This window comes from Microcaecilia unicolor, chromosome 8, assembly GCF_901765095.1.
Source record: "Microcaecilia unicolor chromosome 8, aMicUni1.1, whole genome shotgun sequence".
NCBI lineage: Eukaryota > Metazoa > Chordata > Amphibia > Gymnophiona > Siphonopidae > Microcaecilia > Microcaecilia unicolor.
In genome coordinates this window covers 228,005,395-228,027,912 of record NC_044038.1, presented here as the reverse complement: position 1 = coordinate 228,027,912, position 22,518 = coordinate 228,005,395, and the positions used below count along the sequence as shown (strand labels likewise).

At 42.3% G+C, this 22,518-nt stretch overlaps 1 protein-coding gene across 1 annotated transcript in view; it reads left to right on the top strand.

The window, feature by feature from the left end:
* The first annotated feature begins 2,224 nt into the window (after nucleotides 1-2,224).
* Nucleotides 2,225-22,518, top strand: part of LOC115475538 (protein-glutamine gamma-glutamyltransferase E-like) — a 33,359-nt gene continuing 13,065 nt past the window's right edge. The window contains exons 1-9 of the mRNA XM_030211323.1: nucleotides 2,225-2,331; nucleotides 11,360-11,533; nucleotides 12,330-12,575; nucleotides 14,340-14,458; nucleotides 14,896-15,024; nucleotides 17,966-18,137; nucleotides 18,579-18,711; nucleotides 21,857-21,960; nucleotides 22,059-22,301. Coding sequence (XP_030067183.1) covers nucleotides 2,325-2,331; nucleotides 11,360-11,533; nucleotides 12,330-12,575; nucleotides 14,340-14,458; nucleotides 14,896-15,024; nucleotides 17,966-18,137; nucleotides 18,579-18,711; nucleotides 21,857-21,960; nucleotides 22,059-22,301 — 1,327 coding nt within the window. The 5' untranslated portion in view covers nucleotides 2,225-2,324. The remainder of the gene's footprint in view (nucleotides 2,332-11,359; nucleotides 11,534-12,329; nucleotides 12,576-14,339; nucleotides 14,459-14,895; nucleotides 15,025-17,965; nucleotides 18,138-18,578; nucleotides 18,712-21,856; nucleotides 21,961-22,058; nucleotides 22,302-22,518) is intronic.

Here is a 22,518-nt window from a genome sequence, read left to right as displayed (position 1 = left end):
AGATCACCAATGCAATGCAAGGGCAGGTTTCTACATGGCATGTTGCTAGTGGAGGAGTAGCCTAGTGGTTAGTGCAGTGGACTCTGATTCTGGGGAAGTGGGTTCAATTCCCACTGCAGCTCCTTGTGACTCTGGGCAAGTCACTTAATCCTCCATTGCCCCTGGTACAAAAAAATAAGTACTTGAATATATGTAAACCACTTTGAATGTAGTTGCAAAAACCTTAGAAAGGTGGTATATATCAAGTCCCATTTCCCTTCCCCTATAATTTGCATACATTGTTTGGCAACATGCCCATGACCCTTCCACATGAATTCCCCCTTGCACGTACACCCTAATACATTTATGCCCCAAGTTACAGAATAGCACCAAACGGGCTCATTTTTGAAACAGAAGGACGTCCATCTTTCAACATAAATCGGAAGATGGACATCCTACTCCCAGGGACGTCCAAATCGTATAATCAAAGCTCGATTTAGGACGTCTTCAACTGCACTCCGTCGCAAGGACGGCCAAAGTTCAAGGGGACGTGTTGGAGGCGTAGCGAAGGTGGGAACTGGGCGTGCCTAACATTTGGACGTCCTTGACCCATAATCGAAAAAAACAAGGACGTCCCTGACGAGCACGGAGGTTTTCACCCGGACCTGTTTTTCTTACGACTAAGGCACAAAAAGGTGCCTGAAATGACCAGATGACCACCGGACGGAATCAGGGATGATCTCCACTTACTCCCCCAGTGGTCACCAACCCCCTCCCACCCTCAAAAAACATCTTTAAAAATATTTTGTGCCAGCCTCTATGACAGCCTCAGATGTCATACTCAGGTCCATGAGTGCAGTATGCAGGTCCCTGGAGCAGTTTTAGTGGGTGCAGTGCATTTCAGACAGGCAGACCCATCCCCATCCCCCCTACCTGTTACGTTTGTGGAGGAAACAGTGAGTCCTCCAAAACCCACCACAAACCCACTGTACCCAAATCTACGTGCCCCCTTCACCCGTAAGGGCTATGATAGTGGTGTAAAGTTGGGGGTAGTGGGTTTTGGGGGGGGGGGGGGGTTGGGGGGCTCAGCACACAAGGTAAGGGAGCTATGTTCCTGGGAGCAATTTATGAAGTCCACTTCAGTGCCCCCTAAGGTGTCCGGTTGCTGTCCTTGCATGTCAGGTGGACCAGTGTACTACAAATGCTGGCTCCTCCCACGACCAAATGGCTTACATTCCGTCATTTTTGACATGGACGTCTTTGGTTTGAAAATCGCCGAAAATCAGCAACGTCCACGTCTAGGGACGTCCAAATCTAGGGTTGGCAAAATTTAAGGATTTGGACGTCCCTGACAGTATTTTTGAAACGAAAGATGGACGTCCATCTTGTTTCGAAAATACTGGTTTCCCCGCCCCTGGATTTGGACGTTTTGCAAGGATGTCCAAATCGCAACTTGGACATCCCTTTCGAAAATGCCCTTTTCTCCCTATATTGCATTACCTAATTTTATTATGTTATCCGTTTTCAATATACGATACCTATTGTATGTTTTTTTTCCCTTTTTTACTTGACTGTTCACTTTATCATCCATGTTCTATATCCATTACCAATTGTATCTTTACTCTGAAATGGCATAAGTCATGACAGAAAATTGTAAGCCACATTGAGCCTGCAAATAGGTGGGAAAATGTGGGATACAAATGCAACAAACAAATAAATAAACTAACACATGAACTTGCCGTTTCACCCCCCCCCCCCCCCCCCCCATCTTGGTATGTAACTGCCAAATTGGCATCTAATTTTTGCCACACTATGTAGAATGACGGGGAAAATGAGGCAAGCATTTTTTAGAACCGACTTCTGTGTTTTTCTGTGGGAAGTATCATAGGCATATCTCTTTTTCACATCCTGATATTGTAACAATTTCAACAAGCCTGCTCCTGTCATCGCTCTCAAATAAAGATATGCACCCTTCCTGCCTAGAAACACTGTACCAAAGAGATACATTTCCAAGACTAAAGATTCCTCTAGTCAAGTCAAGGAGAACATGTTTGACAGGTCCCTGTCAAGCTCTGCAAAAGGTGTAGCAAGAAGCATCCTTTGGCCACTCCCAAAATTGAGCAACTCCATATGACCTGTCAGGGAAAGCAAGTTTCATACGGAATGTTGCATGGAATCATCAGAGACAACCACACCTATCTCATCTGAATCAACTATGGCCTCATATTTAGACTATAAATATTGGCTGCATTAGGTAAAATCATCAGAGTTTCACTGTACGCTGAAGCACCCAAACTTCAAGAAAGAGAGGAGAAGAAACAGACGGAGAGAGAAACATAACCATCATGGCAGGTAGGTAACATGAATTGAAATTAATTGCAGGTTAAAACCTGAGGCTTCTTTTTGCTGGCATTACAAAACGGAGATGAATTTGAATTCTGTGATGTTGGAGTTGTTGGCATTTCCAAGGGGGAATCTCTCTATGTATTTAGAATACACTTAGGCGTGATTGTCTACCATGCGTTAATTTTAGGCGCCATATATATAGAATTGGGTCCTTAATCTTGACAAAAAACAATTACGTAGTAATCCCACTGTAATAGCATAAATAAACATTTAAATATCCCTAACAGTTCAGCAACAACGAAACCTCCTCTAAAAAATGTTGCTTATATCTATCTATATGCTTTTTTAAAGGGTAGGAAAAGTCTGTAGCTTACTCGCGTCCTATTTTTCAATCATTGGCTTAAAAACCTCCCTATGTCAGGGATATGCAGTTTCAAATTTTCTTCAGAATTTTAGAAATAGTCACATTTGATTATCATAAATATATTTGCATATTCTTTTTCCTTTTTCCATTTTATGTAAACGTGCTTAGTATGTGGTAGTGAAAAAGTTCGCTTGTCCTCCAAGGACACTTCAAACAGCATGACCCATTAGTTCTCCTCACCGCAGACCAGTACACACTGCAACGTGGCTAGCATTTCGCAGCTCTGTTGCCACTGCGTCAGGCATCTTCCTCTCTTGCTGCTTCATATGGCAATTGCTCTATGACGACTAAATGTATATGTATAACTTCACTCTAACACCCCCTCACACTCAAACACACACACACTCTTAGCAACGTATCACACCTTCGCTTTCATTGACCCAGTGTTGGCAATTGTGTGCTTGTTTCCCATAGGTGAGTTTGCTTACATGAATAAAGATACTTAATTTCACTGTCCAGCCTCTATGCAAGAAGTGACATGCATTTGCAATAAGAGTGTGGGTATTTTTAACCAATGCATACGCTAAGCATACCTTCTACACACAGCTGAGAAAAAGGATATTCCCAGGGATAGGGAAGTCATAAATTTCTTTTATTTTTGGCAGTCTCTAACTGGTAGATGTCATAGAGGGGCATAATTGAACGCGGCCAGCCATCTCTAAGGGCGGCCATCTCAGAGAACAGCGGCGCGATGGGGTGGGACGAACCGTATTATCGAATGAGATGGGCGGCCATCTTGCGTTTCGATAATATGGTTGGGGCCGGCCAAATGTCAGAGATGGCCGGGTTTGAGATGTCCGGCATCGATTTTCAGCGATAATGGAAACTGAAGCCGGCCATCTCAAACCCGGCTAAATCCAAGCCATTTGGTCGTGGGAGGAGCCAGGACTTGTAGTGCACTGGACCACTGTCTGAAGTGGAGGAGTGGCCTAGTGGTTAGGGTGGTGGACTTTGGTCCTGGGGAACTGAGGAACTGAGTTTGATTCCCACTTCAGGCACAGGCAGCTCCTTGTGACTCTGGGCAAGTCACTTAACCCTCCATTGCCTCGGGTACAAATAAGTACCTGTATATAATATGTAAGCCGCATTGAGCCTGCCATGAGTGGGAAAGCGCAGAGTACAAATGTAACAACAACAAAAAAAAACTGCTCCAGGGACCTGCATACTGCTGTCATGGAGCTGGGTATGACATTTGAGGCTGGCAAAAAAATATTTTAAAGGTTTTTTTAGGGTTGGAGGGGGTTGGCAACCATTGGGGGAATAAGGGGAGGTGATCCACGATTCCCTGCTGTTGTCATCTGGTCAGTTGGGTTACCTTTTTGAGGCTTGGTCGTGAATAAAAATGGACCAAGTGAAGCCGGCGAAATGCTCATCATCGCCGTTTTTTTTTCCCCATTATGGGCTGAAGTCGCCCATCTGTTAACCACGCCCATGCCCACCCATGTCCCACCTTCGCTACACCGTCGACACGCTCCCTTTGACTTTCGCCGGCTCCGCGACGGAGTGCTGTTGAAACCAGCCAAAATCGGCTTTCGATTATACCGATTTGGCCGGCCATCTCCTGATTTGTGTCGGAAGATGGCCAGCCTTCTCTTTCGAAAATGAGCTGGATAGTCTTAATGGCTGACCAAATTGATGTTTGTCATCCTTGAATTCATCCTTTATTGCTGGGGATTTGGTATTGTTGTATGTAATGTTTGTTTTAAGGGTCTACATTTAATGTATGCAGATTGCATGAAAAGCGACAGAAAACCTAAATGAAAGAATGAGACTTAAAGAAACATTAGAAAAGAGAAAGAAAAAGAAAAAAAAGCAAAGGGGAGGAAATGAAATCAAACACTTCTGAGTATTGACCTTGTATAAAAAAAAATTAGAAGGCCCTTTTTGGGGCATCAGAAAAGACTTCAAAATGAAGAGGAATATGAGTTGTCCTATCAAACTCCTGATACGATATATACCCTTAGAGGACAATTTTTCAACCCCCCTTCAGGGTCTCCAAGTAGACAGCTGCACAGGAACAGGGATAGCGGGAATCCCTTCCAGGTCCATGGGACTCCTGCGGGGATGGATACAGGTCCTGCGGGGGTCCTGTGGGGATGGACGCAGGTCTTGCGGGGTCCTGCAGAAGTGTAGTGACAGGTCAGCCTACCTATCCTTTCCTTGTGCCATGCCAATTATTATAGCACTAAAAAAATTAATGGATATGGTTGATAGCATTGAAATCCCCATAAGCACTGAGAGGGGAAGTTATCAACATGGGCTACTGTTAAGTTGAACTATTTTACCACAAGTTGGATTATTTTATCACAGGGGATGAGCGGGGATGGAGGAGAATCCAGTGGAGACAGGCGGGATGCGTTAGATTCCATCGGGGACAGATGACATTTCTGCCCCCGTGCAATTCTCTATCTCCAAGCATATTTTCAAAGGGAATCTCCTTGTGGCATGCAGGGAGGTGGTCACACCGTAGGTAACTAAGGGACCCTTTTACCAAGCTGAGGGAAAAAGGGCCCTGCGCTGGTGACAGGGGCCGTTTTTCCCATGTGCCAGGGCCCTCTTTACCGCAGCAGATAAAAAAGCCCCCAGCACACATGGCCATGCAGAAAGAGAACTCTTATCGCATGTCCATGCAACGGGAAGCCCTTACCACCACCCATTGAGGTGGCGATAAGGACTCCCACGCTAACCCAGAAAGAACCATTAGGTAGCCATACAGAGTCTATGAAAAACTTTACAAACCTTCTTTTAAAGAGAGCAATAGTGGTTAACATGACACAGCAAAATGCAAACCGAAGCAATCTTGAGAAACCAAGGAAAAGATGTAGTGATAAAAGCAATTACTTTTCTGGACTGGTTCACTGGTAATTAATGTAATTCTTATGTTGTCACTCCCAAAGGAGTAACAGCAAACCAAATCCAAAAACTAGGTCTGGGTGTTATCATAATCTTCACAGTATGTTGTAACAAAGCATAAAATTAATACACATCTAAAACACACCTCAGTAAAGCAGATAAAAATGTTCTCACACAGCATCAACGGAACAAATAGAGCCAGAAAATATGGAAATCCATCTTTATGGAAAGGCTGGTGGATATGTGCAACACTACTACTACTACTACTACTTAACATTTCTAAAGCACTACTAGGGAGATGGGGCGGTAGTTGAAGGGACAGGTAGGGTCAAGTGATGGTTTTTTGAGGAGAGGTGTGACTACGGCGTGCTTGAAGGTGTCAGTGGAGGTGGTGGAGACAAGGACTGTCTCTGAATTCAAGAAATCATAGGACATGCACAGAGGATATGCATGAGATTCATTTGCATGCACTGACTTCATTGTATGCAAATATATTTCTAATGCAATGCATGCGATGTATAGAACTGCTCCGTGCCAGGGTCAACTCAGAAATTACATGCAGTGGACACAAGCAGCTAATTTCTCCTTTAAAGTCTACTGCAATTTTCACTGCATCCTCTAATTAAGGGATGTAACTAGGTGTGAAATCTTAATTCTGGTCTAGATCCAGATAAGCCCTTCGGTTGTGAAGGAGAGCGAAGGATGGTAGAGCTTAGTAGCTGGTATAGATGGGCAGACTGGACAGGCTGTACCATCTTTATATGCCATCAATTTCTGTGTCTTTAATCCCCCCACCCATCATCCACCTCATGGCTCCATGTTATACTTCGATATAACAAAAGAGAGGGAATGAAGTACAAACTAAAGTCCAAACAAAAAAAACAGCACCATGGGCCTTTAAAAATGGAACATGAGCCTTGACAAAAAGACCCGACACGGGCCGTGTTTCGGTGACTAGCACCTGCGTCAGGGGTCACAGTGATGACGTGGAAAACTTGGGGAATAACTCGAATATATTCCTCTACAATATATTATTCCTTACCCCACGTCTCATGTAGTAAAAGCTACAAAGCACCAAGGCACTTTCACTTTCTGTATCCATTTGGTGCTTTGTAGCTTTTACTACATGAGACGTGGGGTAAGGAATAATATATTGTAGAGGAATATATTCGAGCTATTCCCCAAGTTTTCCACGTCATCACTGTGACCCCTGACGCAGGTGCTAGTCACCGAAACACGGCCCGTGTCGGGTCTTTTTGTCAAGGCTCATTCATTAAAGAACTGTGTTCCATTTTTAAAGGCCCATGGTGCTGTCCATGTTATACTTCCACATTTTGTAAAAATCTAAGGAGTTACCAAAACTAGTGAGTCTATTGGCTGAATATGAACTCTACCAAGAAACTGTGGCCTTGCTGTACAGAACCTATCCACCAAACTGCCATTACCAAACTGGTTGGTTTCTGGGCAGTTAAAGCCTGCAGCTATCAGTCTGACTATCACAGTATCATTAGTTCAAGATTCCTTTACCCGGCTTTCATTTGTCACCCCTTGTCACCCCTGCCTCTGTCCTGAGGCAATGAAGGGTGGATTGTTTGCAGTACTACAACCTCCAAACCCTGTTGGTACCATGGTCATAACATATGATAGGAACCATTCAAATTATACAGTACACCCCATCTCGTTCCCAGGGGAAATCTCAACCTTCCCTTCACCTCCTCACCACTAGGGATGCTGTGTACTAATGCTATGCATTTTTAATTCAACTAGCATGTTTCTCTTCACTGGACTTCCATTCCATATATCTACCATCCTTTTCACAAAGAAATATTTTCTGTTGTTCATGAGTCCATCCCCTAATCTTTCATAATGTGACCACTTACTCTAGAACAGTGGTTTCAAACTTGTCCCTGGGGGGCCCCTAGCCAGTCAGCTTATCAGGATATCCACAATGAATATTCATAAGACAGATTTGCATGTGCCACCTCCATTGCATGTAAATTTCTTTCAAGCATATTCAATACTGATTTCCTGAAACTCTGACTGGCTGGGGTTCCCCAGGACTAATATAGGTCTCTCTGTTTTATTTATTTGGGATTTTGCTCACACCTTTTTCAGTAGTAGCTCAAGGTGAGTTACGGTAGATTGTTGGCAAGGATTAACAAATTAAATAAACAGAAGCTTTAACCACCCCGAGGAAAGTCGTAGACTTTTTAACAAACCTCAATGAGCATTCTATCACAGGCTTCAGTCCATCTAAAACAAAACTATGGTGGGGAAACATCTCCCTATCAAAAATATATTTTAAGAGAGAAAAAACCACCCTTGGAAAAAAAAAAAGCACAGACTCAAACTCCTAAAAGCCAAAGCATCCACTTAATTCTACTCCACATTAGTCAAAAACATTACAGTTCCTTGAAAAAGGCCAAAAATGAGACTCAACAGCTACTCAGCTTTAACTGTACCAGCTATTTCACATTGCTTGTAGAATCTGCCAAAAAAACTTGTTGAGTTCCGTTTTTGGCTTTTTTTCAAGGAACTGTGGTTGAAGCTTCTGTTTATTAAAATTGTTAATCCTTGCCAACGGTCTACCTTAACAGTTGTAGGGGCAAAGAAATTAGGATTTTTATTTTAGGTGGAATCTCTATTTTAGAGCATTTTTTCCTATAAGAAAGGTTGTATTATTGTGCCTGATTATATCTTTTGATTAGGAGTACCTCTATCATATCTGCATAGTTGTTTTCTTGTCTATAGGGTATACTGTACATTTTATAGGACTTATATTTCTGGGGCACAGAACAGAACGGATGTTCAGCTCTAGCCCTTTCCTTCCAGGCAGCCTGCAGGAAAGAGGAGGGGAGGGGGAGGGAGAACCCAAAGCATAAGAATAGCCATATTGGGTCAGACTAACGGTCCATCTAGACCAGTATCCTGTTTCCAACAGTGGCCAATCCAGGTCACAAGTACCTGGCAGAAATCCAAATAGTAGCAACATTCCATGTAGAACTGCAAAGAGTAGCAAGATTCTAGAATTCTGAAGAATAACAAGATTCCATGCAGAATTTCAAAGTGTAGCAGCATTCCATGTAGAACCCAAAGAGTAGTAAGATTCCATTCAGAATCCCAAGTATATAAGTGTTGCCATACTGGGACAGACCAAAGATCCATCAAACTCAGCATCCTGTTTCCAACAGTGGCCAATCCAGGTCACAAGTACCTGGCAGAAACCCAAATAGTAGCAACATTCCTACCAAATAGTAGCTACCAATCCCAGGGAAAGCAGTGACTTCCCCATGTCTGTCTCAATAGCAGACTATGGACTTTTCCTCCAGGAACTTGTCACTCTTCTCCCTAATCCAGCTCTTGGTCTCTTGCTTCTCCTACCTATAGCCTTCCTATCCCCTTTCCAGCTACTTCTTCTTCTTCTTCTTCTTCTTCTTCTTCTTTCTATAAATTAAAGCCCTGCATATTAGTTTTTTCAGTGGAATGAATCATTTAGGCCTCAAGTGCTTTTTAAAATATTATAGAGAGGTGTGGTAGCCGTGTTAGTCCACTTTTAAAGGTAATCAATAGAAATAAAACAAAATAAAACATGGAAAAGAAAATAAGAGGATGCCTTTTTTTATTGGACATAATTCATTTCTTGATTAGCTTTCGAAGGTTGCCCTTCTTCGTCAGATCGGAAATAAGCGAATGTTGGTAGATGACAGTATATATAAGTGAAACATCAAAGCATTCCAGTGACAGTCTAACAGGATGGGGGTGGATAGGTGAGAGACAGGAAGAGGGACAGGTGAGATATGTATGGAGACAGGAGGGTGACAAAGCAGTACAATTCTATGGTTTATAACGGGCTAGAAAACCCAGATCTTTATTAAGTCCTGTCTGGTGGGTGTCAAAATATTTAATCATTCTGACTTCGAAGGTTAAAAACAATTGTATTCCGGAAGAATGCTTGGATGAAGAAATGAGCTGCTGTTTTTGATGAGCTATGATTGATTCATTATTTAGTGTTTTGATTATGTAATCCGCTTTGAACTGTTTTGTCGGCTTTAGTGGGCTGTAAACAAAAATAACTGTAAGACGCTTCTTGATGGATGGTATATTCAATCTCAATGAACTTGAAACTTGATTAAGGGGGGGGGGGGGGGGGGGGGTGACTATTCCTAATCCCTCCAGTGGAGCACTGCACAAAACGGGCATTTTTCTCAAGCCTAAAAATCCCCGGCAGCAGGTCTAAATTCCAGTATTAATGTTGGCAGAAATGAATGTGCATCTGAAATGGGGAATGTAGGTGTACCTTCTGGCTCTGCCCTAGTCCTACCCAAAACACACACAGAGCACACACAGGGCTGGGATGTTGAAGAGTGGTGGTTTTCTAAAGGGGAAAGCTATACAGACGACCCCATAATAGTTAACAAAATATTGCGATGAGTGCAATTCCCCAAATTTTATAAACAGCCTTTAAGTACTGCATGCTAATTTGGCCGCATGGCCAAATTGCGCACAACTTGATTAACAAACCAATCGGTGCCAATAATTGGTACTTAACAACCAATTAGAATTTATTTATTTATTTTATTTTATTTTATTGATTGATTGATTTATTTATTAATTATCTCATTTATACCCCACATTTTCCCAACAGCGTCAGGCTCAATGTGGCTTACAGCGCACCACAGAGACAGACGCCAGTGCAGTAAAATCTAGCTAATACAACAGAAAACCTACATTAGAAATAATGGGGAAGATGGGGAAGGGACGGAAGGAGCAGGGAAACCGGGAGAGAGGAGGGAAGGGTGGATGGGTCCAAAATTGTCAGTAGATTGATGTGTATCAGGCAGAGGAGACACATGCTGAGTCCTTGGGATAAGCTTTTCCAAATAACATGGTCTTAAGTGATTTCCTAAAATTGAGATGGTTGTGGATGGTTTTAATAGTTTTTGGCAGAGAATTCCATAGTTGTGAGCTGATGAGGGAGAAGGATGAAGCATGCATGGTTTTGTACTTAAGTCCGTTGCAGCTTGGGTAATGAAGGTTTAGATATGAACGGGATAGTCTTAATGCATTCCTGGGTTGTAGGATGATTAGATTAAGCATATAGCCAGGGACTTCACCATATAGAATTTTGTGAACTAGGGAGCAGACTTTAAAGGTCTGCCTGGTTAACACATGAGACCTTACTGCTAAGTCAATGGTTAGAGTAAAGTCTCAGGCCAAAAATGGACACACACTCGTTTTAATTTTGCCACACGTTCATTCCCCCCCCCCCCCCCCCAAAAAAAGGCCATTTTTGCAAGCGCGCTGAAATATGGACCTGCTTGCGTCCAAAGCACACGCCTATACCAGCATAGGCCATTTTTTGGTGCGCCTTAGTAAAAGGGCCCCTATGTGCACTATTATAGGATACGCATGATCTGCGCCTAACTTAGGCGCAGGTATTTAGGCCTGGTTTTAGGTGAGCTAAATGGGTGCACCCAAATTTTAGTTGTAATAACAGCATGTGAGCATATTCTATAAACTGTCTAACTTTGGGCGTGGTTTATGGAATCACGCTAAGCGCATGTTTTTTCAATGCCGATTTTTAAGATGCCATTTATAAAATCTGGCCCAATGTCTTTTCTAATACTTTCACTTATATTTTAATAATATACAGTATTTATACTTACATGATGGACCTCTCTCCTTTGTCTAAAAGTTCTCTTCAGAGACTGAATGCATTTTTCACACTGCAACTAAACTTTACTTTTTCTTTTGCAGCCCTGACGGTATCTAATGTGAATTTAGAACTTACCTCCAATAAGAATGCACACAACACCAGCTACTACGACAGTTCAGACTTAATCTTAAGAAGAGCACAGCCCTTCTTCATCACACTTACATGCAACAGAGCTCTGCAGTCCGGGGATAATATCACATTTACAGCACAAACAGGTAATCACTACCACATGCTAAGCTCGCAGGCAGGCAGGTGGCCTTCATCATACACTCATATCACATCTCATCAACAAGTGGTTCTCATCATACACTTACCTCACAGGCTGGTGGCTTCCATCAAATACTCATCTTGTAGACAGGTGATCTCCATCTCTGCCATTTTCACTTCACTCTCAAGCAAAACTCATTGGTTAAGAATGTCAAGCAGAGTTTTGCCCCAGACTTATTAGCTTTGGACAGGGAGACAGGGTTTATATCTACTTAAAATATCCATTACTTTTTAGACTTGTTACAGTTTCATTTGGAGAAGCAGGTTGGAGGGAATCAACAGGGAGCAGGAAAATGGAGAAACTGAAGGGAAGGGCAGAAGGACAGTCAAGAAGACATTACAGAGAGTCTTGGATTGAGAGATTTTGGGAAAGTGAAAGGGAATTTACTTAGTGGACGTACAGATGGAGATATAGTAGGGAACAGGAAGAGGTAAAGGCAAGGGTTGTGGGAGATGGAGATGGTTTCACAATGAACCAAAAATGAACTAGCTTGAGGTCGAGGGTGGAATGGGGAAGAGGTTGCCCCCTCTCTCCAATGCCAGAGTAAATATTCCTCTCACGTTTTTTAATCTTCATCATCATAAACATTATTCTACACAAAAATGCCTAATGGCAAGCTTTGTCTGTCCGAGAAATGTTCTGAAACTCAGACATGTCACCTCAGTGCACCTTGTTTATTTTTCACAGCCATTTTCTTTTCAGACTGCTGAATAAACCTCATTGCTTGCTCTTGTTCCCCATAGGACCCCGCCCTTCAGACTCTAACAAGACAAGAAGAGTGTTCAACCTTTCCAAATCAGGGAGTGACAGTAGCTCCTGGAGTGCTGTCGTACAATCCAGCAACTCGAACACCTTGAGGATCAGTATCTCCACCACCAGTGATTCGATCGTTGGCCTTTACAGTCTGTCAGCTCAGATAGTTTCCAATGGCAGCAGTTCATCCGTCACACTAGGGAAATGCATACTGCTGTTTAACGCTTGGGCTTCAGGTAACATATGTTCTCTTCTTAAAGTAAAAGTGCATGTGATTAATCCTATGTCGTGATATGGCTCATGAGCCCAGAGAACACTGATGAATTTAGAGACTTGCCACTCTGATGAAATATCCTTTAAAAATGGAACAGTATTAGATGATCTTCTCCTTTCAAACTAACGAGTGCATTTTAAAAATGGAAGTGTTTAAGTAATTTGATTCACATAGTCCATGTCTTTGTCTGGAAGTGTAACAAATTTTTAAAAAACCCAGTGTGAGCATACAATAAAGCCATTAGTGGAGTTTTTTCTTGGGGGGGGGGGAGGGGGACAATTCTATAACGCGGTTCCTCCAAGTAAGCAACTACTTTCTTTCCTTTCCTTTATAGAATACTAGCATAACCAGGCATCAACATGCCTAACATTTAGGCCAGGGGTGCTCAATGTCGATCCTCGAGGGCCTCAACGCAGTTGGGTTTTCAGGATTTCTCCAATGAATGTGCATCACAAAATATTCAAACAGGGTATCTATATTCCAATATAAAGTGTTACTACACTATATATTAATCACAACTATATATAATTCCAAATCTTTATTATTTTTTTAAATCTATAAACTCTTCCAAAATACATAAAAATTGAAACCTATAAATAGCTACATCCATACTTCAATCTCACTACTCATACCATAACTCTTCATTCTTTCATGGATTCCACTAACACATGTTCCTAACAGCACCATATATCCAATATAATTTATTGTGTAATACATAGCATGGCAAGTAACAAAACAAAAGAGGTGTTTTTATGGTAACTTCTCTCAACAATTTTTCAGCCCCCCCCAAAATGCATTCATATAAAATCAGCTGCAGCAATGCCAATTCATCAACAGCTCTCAATACTATTCAGGGTTCCCAAACCATAAGAGTGTCCCACTGCAGATATGATCTCCAAGCACTACAGCTTTCCAAATATTAAAGGCATCAAGTATAGACTTTTGTCGAGTCTCTCCAGTTGTTACCAACGCCAAGTCAATCAAAATATGACCATTGTCAAACAAAACTGCTCTTCAGAGTGCGGGAATCCTTCTTACATTGGGTTGAACCCTCATCTTTATGTGACCCTACACGGTCCGTGTTTCGCTCAACTGAGCGTCATCAGGGGTCAACCACAACGGGTAACCAGGAACTCCATCACGCACCCATGCTGTGCAGTGGGAAGGTCTCATGCATATTCATTGTGGATATTCTGAAGACCCAACTGGCTGGATGTGCTCTGAGGTCTGGGTTGAGAAGCACTAGACTAAGTGTTCATGCCTAAAATATGCATGCACGTTTGACCTGTGAGGCTAGAACTATATAAAAAGTAGGCGCCTACTTTTCTTTATAGAATAAGCTATTAATAGGTGTGTTCTTAGGGCCTTAAAAAAGTGCCCTTTCCTACAATTGCCCTCGTGTTGCTTGCACAAAAAGTATATGCAAAGAACAAAAGGGCTTGTGCACATTTTGCATCATGGGTAGATCTTCTTTAAAAATTTGTGTAAGATAAATACATTAAAAACACTCACATATGCTAATTGTTAGCGCACACTAAAAACGCTAGCACGCCTACAGCGTGGCTTAGTAAACAGGGCCCATATAGTTTGCAACCATGCACACTGTTTGAAAATCGCTTCCATAAAGATGGGAAAATTCCAGGATAAAGGGTTTCTCTAAAATCTTCAACGCACCTCGTGCAGGAACAGATGTTAACAGTCAGTATTGATGGCTTCGCTTTTGCAGGAGATGATGTCTACATGTCCGGAGCTGCCGAGAGGAACGAGTATGTCCTGAATGAAGCTGGACTTGTTTTTGTTGGAAGTGCAAACAATTTTGGAGGCAGAGGATGGGACTATGGTCAGGTACTTTGAAATATGGATATTTCTTTCTCACCCACCAAGGGATAGCTGTTGCCAATCTGAGCTAACCCTTTGCAGCTCCTCTGAATTTCGATGCCCTGCAATATTGCAAAAATCCCAAAGAATTTGCTATGCAACGCATTGATTGTTCACTTACCCCCTAATTCTATAAAAGTCACCAAAACTTGCAAGCGCAAATTTGGGCTCACACCCAATTTGCACATGACTAATGACTTAATTAGTACCAATAATTGGCTTTTTAACAAGAAAATATTGTCACTAATGTTGCAAAGAATTAAAGTTGTGGTCACTTAGAAAACAATCAATCAATCTGGAAACGTTTGAATTAGATTCTTCCACATAGTATTTGAAAAACCACCAATGTGATTGCTGATTCCTTCATATCGGATGACATGCTACATTTTCCTTTGCTTCTGCAGTTTGAACAAGGCATTCTGAACATCATTCTGAAATTACAAGACAGCAGCATAGAGTACCGACGTGATGCAGCTGCAGATGTCGCCAGGAGGAACGATCCGAAATATGTGAGCAGAGTGCTGAGCGCCATGGTAAGGAAAGCACACCTGGAAGCTTACGTTTAAAGAGCAACGTATTCATTTTCATTGCAATCAGTTAAATAAGGTTTTGAGAGCAAAATAAATCCAAGCAACCTCCACAAATAATTTTACCATACCAAAGGTGACGTACCATATAACATTGAGTTGCATTGCAAATTAGCCGACAATCAATGGGATAGATAGGTGCCAGGATGCAGGCAAATTCTTTAATGGCAGTTCCACATGGAACCGGTATAGAATGCTAGTTTAAGGGTCCTGTTTACTAAGCCGCATTAGCGTTTTTAGCACATGCTAGAATTAGCACACGCTAAACACTAGAGTTGCCCATATATTCATATGGGCAACTTAGCATTCAGCGCATCTTAATCATTAGTGCACGCCAGGGGCATAGCCAGAATTCAGCGGGAGGGGGGTCCAGAGCCCAGGTGAGAGGGCACATTTTAGCCCCACCCCGGCACTGCCGACGCTCCGCCATTGCTGCCCCCCCCCCCCGACGACCCTCTCGAACCACCTCCCACCGCTGCCGCCATCGTCACCTACCTTTGCTGGCGAGGGACCCCAACCCCCACCAGCTGAGGTCCTCTTGCTTCCCGCGCAAGGCTTCGTTCTGTTTCTGACGTCCTGCACGTACAACGTGCAGGACGTCAGAAACAGAATGAAGCCTTGCGCGGGAAGCAAGAGGCCCTCGGCTGGAGGGGATTGGGGTCCCCCGCCAGCAAAGATAGCCCACGGCGATGGCGGGGGAGGGTTGGCGGTGGGAGGGGGTCGAGAGGGTCATCGGCAGGGGGGTCCAGGACCAAATCTATGGGGGCTCAGGCCCCCATGGCCCCACGTAGCTATGCCCCTGGTGCACGCTACAAATGCTAACGCACCCTTAGCGCTGCTTAGGAAACAGGGCCCTAAGTCTGCATTCTCATGTCCAACTTTAGGCGCGCCCACTCGGTATTAGGCAGATTTTTGATCTTCAAATACTGGATTTAACTCTAACCATAAACGTTATTATGCATCCAGTAAAAATTCACTAGGAACTTAATCACATTTCTTTACAAGACAATCAACCTTGTGTATACAGCAGCTATCTTCAGATCTTCAAACCTTATATCTTTTCAGTAAATCTCATAAGAATTTATCAAGAACCTCAGTGATGTTAATCGCTGCCAGATTTTTAGGCTGAAGCGATATATATAACATCAAAGTCTTCACTGGTTCTTTTTTAACATATACATATATATAGCATCTTCAAGTAGTTTATGAAAAGATTTTAACTTAGCTTTGATTTATCCTTTCTATCTATCGAACCCAGGGGATCATGTGTCCGACATGCACGTTTCGCCCAAAATGGGCTGTCTCAAGGACATTCCCCTGTAATACACAAATCAAATAATTAACAATCTTTCCGGACTGCGGCTCTAAACCAACTTTAGGCGCGAACATTTACGTCAGTCAAAGACTGGTGTAAATGTTTGCACCTCCCTACTGGCAAGTAGACATGTAAATGCAAGTATGCTATAAATCCGCATCTAAATACTGGGCACATCCCTGACCCACCCATGCCCCTCCCTTAGCCACACCCTCTTAGGAGATTTATGTTATAGAAATTAGGTACACTGGGACCGATATTTAAAGCAATTTAACCAGTCAGCAATGGCCACTGAAAATTTAAATCGCACAGAACCAGTTATCCGCAAATATTCCATGGAAGATAACCAGCTATGTCCACTCAATATTCACGGTTAATGCATAACCAGGAGCTGGCTATCTCGAGAATCAGTCATATGTACAGCCCGATATTCAGCATTAACCGTGCAAGGTTAGTGAAAAAATAGGACCGCATACTTAGTTGCCCTATCTTTATGCGCTAGAGGATGGACGGTTAGGACTGAATATTGGCTTAACCAGTTATCAACTGGTGGCCAAAAATGAAACTAGATAGTCAGTGCTGGTCACTGGAAATGGCCCAGCACTGAATTTCCGGGTTCAGCGCCAGAAGCGGCCCTTTAATAGCACTGCCCGTCAGCTGAAAATAAGGGCATAGAATAAGGGCATAGATCAGTTACTCACGTAGCTCCTGATTAGTATGACTTGGCACTTGTTAAAGCCAATTATTGATAGTTATTACTAATTAAGCACCAATTGATCCAATTAGTTTATGAACAGGAGGGAGTCTATTTTATAAGTACATGCCCAATTCCGTGGCTATCTTTGTACACCATTTCTAGAATCAGGGGAATGTGTCCATGGGAAAAACAGGATGAACCTTTGCACAACATTGAAAACCCAGTGCAATGATGTAATCTGGATTTTATTTGCAGAAATTTTTTACATTTTATATATGGTCTTTCCTGGGTGTTTTATCTAATTTTTCTGAACTCACATGGGTATTAGTGGAATACAAGTACAGGGTGTAATACAAAGTAATGTAAAAGCTACAGCAAGTGGAGAAGCCAGAAGACCAGGTGTGAAAGCTTTTGTGCTTTTTCAGCATTTTCTGAAGGGAATTCACATGTTCTGTAAGAAATCTCAAGGGGATATTTTGACTTGGCAGATACAAAAATATAGTTTGCTTAAGAAAAACTGCAATGGGCAGTACAACCAAGACCGCAATTTGTAATGTGCTTTTTTATTTGCTGCATTTGTATCCCACATTTTCCCACCTCTTTGCAGGCTCAATGTGGCTTACATTATGCCGCAATGGCGATCGCCATTAACGGAATGAGAAGTACAGAGTATTATTACAATTAAGGTACATAAAATATCAAGAAAATTAGAAGTAAATTAATAGATAATTCATATCAGGTATATTCAAGGATAAAGTATAACGTTCAATAATAACAATATTGTTAAAATAGTCAAATTAAGAAATTCAATATTGGCTTGTTCTGGTACAGTTTTAATGTTAATTTTTTTATGAAGGATTCTTTTTATTTTTAAGGTTAATTCAAATGACGACCGAGGGGTTGTGCTGGGAAGATGGGATGGAAACTACAGTGATGGAGTTGGCCCAAGTACCTGGAATGGAAGCATTGCCCTCCTCAGAAAGTGGAATTCATCAGGGCCAGTCCGATATGGACAATGCTGGGTCTTTGCCGGGGTGCTGTGTACAGGTACAATATTAAAAATCAGGCTTCCTTTTCTGAAGTAGGCTGTGAAAACTAGAAGGCTGTTCATAGCTATTCTGCAGATTCTTTAATTCATAAATGTTCAGTTTGTACTTTGCATTTCTTATCTTTTTATTCTTTAATTTTTTAGGGCTGCATTTTAAAAAATTAAATCATGACTAACTCAGAGTCACAAGGAGTTGCAGTGGGAACAGAAATAATTAAATAACATACTTTTAATCATGCAATTAATCACGATTAAAGTTTTAATCAAAATGCAGCCCTAGAAGTTTTAATTTTAACAGAAACAACATACTGAATGTTAGCAAATGCTGTAGAAAAGAACATTTTATAATGCACAGGATAATCTCCAGAGTATTTTCAATAAGCTTTTACGTTTCAACTGTCGGTACATTCATTGACGTAAGCATGTATCTTTTTCTGTAGCTCTGCGTGCTTTAGGAATTCCAGCACGGATGATCTCAAACTTCGAGTCCGCCCATGACACAGATAGAAACCTGAGTGTTGATCAATATTTTGACAAGGATGGAAAAAGCCTGGGAGGCGCTGACAGTGTCTGGTAAATATCAATAGTGAAAGGGGATGGGACTTGATATACTGCCTTTCTGTGGTTACAATCAAAGTAGTTTGCATATGATATACAGATACTTATTTTGTACCTGGGGCAATGGAGGGTTACGTGATTTACCTAGACTCACAAGGAGCTGCAGTGGGAATCAAAGCCAGGTTGCCAGGATCAAAGCCCGCTGCCCTCTAGGCTACTCTTCCATTCTGTGGAGTGCAGTATTTATAAAAAAGCCAGAAGAGCTAAAGGTAGATATTTATTTTGATTTAGCTCGCACTGTTTCAGTAGTAGCTAAAGATGAGTTGCATTCAGGTACAGTAGATATTGCCCTATCCCTGGAGAATTTAGAATCTAAGGGGTCGATATTCAAAGCCATTTAACTGGGGGGCCCTTTTACTAAGCCGTGTAGGAGAGTAAACGTGACTTAGGCATGTCCTACAAACATCTATTTTGAACTACTGCTTGGCCCAGGTGCCTGAAAATATTTTTTATTTTCCGGCGCACGGCGCTAACCGGGTAGTAATCGGCATTGTACATGCGCTGACAATTACCGCCTGGTTAATGCGTGAGATGTTACTGCTAAGTCAATGGGTGGTGTTAAGGCAGTGATGTGCTGGAGCAGGCTCTCACAGGCTCGCAAGAGCCGCTTGTTAAGTTTTTAAGAATTTTGGGAGCCGGTTGTTAAAGTAGAGCCCTCCATGGCTACTTTAACAACTGGCTTCCAAAATGTGGGCTTGGGCCCCCTGCTGAATTCTCTTTTACTTTGCTGGTGGGGATGCTGAGCCCTGCCAGCCAAGTAAATAGACTGCTGCTGTTCCCTGCTCCTTGTTTCCAGCTCTGAGCAGAGCAGCAGGCTGGGACTTCTCCAGCATGTGTGAGAAGTTCCAGCATGCTGCTCAGAGCAAGACCTTGGGAGTGGTGGCAGTCCATTTATTGGCTGCCAGCAAAGGTATGCCTAGTGCGCCCGCACGAAGGGAGGGAGGAGAGGTAGGCAAGTGTTGCTCCCCCTCCCCCCCCTCCCTGGGCCACCCTTGGCCCTTCCAACTGCAGAGCTGGCTACGTCCAGAGAAAGAGCCTGTTGTTAAAAATTTACCAGCACACCCCTGCGGTAAAGTCTGAGGCCCAAAATGGACGTGCGCCAATTTTCATTTGGCTGAACGTCTACTTTTGGCCAAAAAGGGTCTTTTTTGCAGGTGTGTTGAAAAATGGACCTGCGAGCGTCCAATATATGCATATACACCAGCACAGGCCGTTTTTTGGCACACCTTAGTAAAAGGACCCCTGAGTAAGAGATCCTTTTGCCCAGATAATTGGCACTGAGCTGGCCCTGAGGGAATATTCAGTGCCACTTACCCAAATATTCACACTGAGTGTCCCCTCTAACCACTAAAGCTAAAACTGGCTGTTGTGTGGGCGGTCTGGGGACAGAGTCGTCACTTTACTGGATAAATGCCGATATTCACTGGCAAATAGGACCACATCAATAGCAGTCCTATCTTTACCTGATTTAACTTAAGCGGTTAAGGGCTGAATAATGGTACTTAAGTGTTGGCCATCCACACATACGGGATATTTAATGAATATCTGGGCATTTAAAAAAACACTGACTGCCACTGGATGAAAATTACCCTCTAAATTTTGCATGTAGAGGGTTACGTGATTTGCCTAAGATCACAAGGAGCAACAGCTGGATTTCAACCAGGCTCTCCTGGTTCTCAGCCCAGTGCTCTGCTCACTAGGCAACTCCTCCAATCTGAAAGATTGCAGCTCCTCTGAGAGACAGTTCAGATTTTAGCAATGAAAATATAACTCAAATCAACCAGATCACAAGGATCAATGATTTTCCCAGTGTCTGCCATCTCTCCTGCTTCTATTTGCTTCAGTATTCTGACAGAAGCAAGGCTTCTGAAAGTACCTATTACACTCCAGATAAGAACATAAGAATAGCCATATTGGGTCAGACAAATGGTTCATCTAACCCAGTATCCTGCTTCCAGCAGTGGCCAACCAGGTCCCCATACATGACAGAAACTCAGATAGTAGCCACATTCCATGTTACCAATCCTAGGGCAAGCAGTGGCTTCCATATATCTATCTCAATAGCAGACCATGGAGTTTTCCTCCAGGAACCTGTCCAAACCTTTTTTAAACCCGGATATGCTAATTGCTGATACCATATTCTCAGGCAACGAGTTCCAGAGCTTAACACTTCGTTGAGTAAAAAAAATATTTCCTCCTATTTGTTTTAAAAGTATTTCCATGTAACTTCATCGAGTGTCCCCTGTGGGGAGATGGACACCGAACGGGTTTTCCAGCCAGAGAAGAAACTCTGATCATTCTGACTCCAGAATGATCAGTGATGGGAGAAAGATCTCAAATGAAATGTTTATGATCTGCAGCTTGTGAGCTTTGGTAGTGATTACAGTCCATCAGTCAGGTGGATTGTGATCTTCCCAAAGGAACTTAAAGTTACAACAGCCAGTCTGTTAAGTTCCCTGAAATCCAACACTAGCTACTTATCCATTTTAAATTAGAGTGTGATTTGAGATGGTGTGGGGCAGGACTAAAAGTTATCCATTAAGCATCAATGTTTGGCCACTCACCAGCTTTTTTTAAATTATTTTTTGCCGTATAACATAGCATATAATGCCATCAACCAGAGCATTTCTCTTTATCAGAAAGAGTACAGTTCAAATCATACTTTTTTTCCCATTGACATTCCTTTCCCCAAAGTCCTTTGCCCGCTCACTAATCCCCACCCAGCCCACACCACCATTCCCAAGCCACTTAAAATATCTGGAATTCTTTTAAATTAAAAAGTAATCTCTCTAATGTTATGCTATTATTATCAGTTCTCCAATCTGGATGGATAGCTGTACTGCAATTTTGCGTAATGTTAAATGAACACATTTATCTGTTTGCTGGCTGAATACTTACTTCATGCTATTTAATGCTGCGAGAAAGGGGTACGGAATTCATTCGCTGAAGGCCACACTTTATTCTTTAATGGAAATGCATTAACTAAGAACTATGGAACAGTTATCATGCAGACAATACTCTGAAGTCATTTGAGTCCCCTTAAAAAAGAGCTAAAGAATTCATGACTTTCTTATGTGGACTTGTTCATTCTCACTGGCAGGAACTTCCACGTTTGGAATGAGTGTTGGTTCACCCGACCTGACCTAGGATCCAACTACAGCGGTTGGCAGATAGTAGATGCAACTCCTCAGGAGCCAAGTGGAGGTAAGAATGGACTAAACCGTGCAGAAAATCCTTGCCACTGCATACGTGAGATTCTACTGTCATTGTCCACTTCAATGATCTTTTTCTTAACACTCTAGGGATATTTCGCCTGGGTCCTACCTCCCGGAAAGCTGTTAAGGAAGGAGATATAGATCTGAATTACGATGGGCCATTTGTGTATTCAGAAACAAATGCTGATCGTTATGAATGGATTCAGTATGATGATGGGACTACGAAAAAGGTTTACAGTGATACAAGATCAGTTGGTCAATACACCAGCACAAAAGCAGTGGGCAGCTTTAGTCGAGTAGATGTGACGAACAACTACAAATACCCAGAAGGTAAAGAAACCTTGCTTACCTTCACCTTTTAATTGTGCGATTGTTTTCTTTGGTACTTGGTTTTGATCATTCTTCTTTCCTGCCTCCCCCTGCATCACACTTCTTCTGACAATAATATTTTTTATTAATCTCTGCTTGTTTATAAGAGAGAGCATAAGAATATAAGTATTATCATATTGGGTCAGATCAAAGGTCCACCAAGCCCAGTATCCTGTTT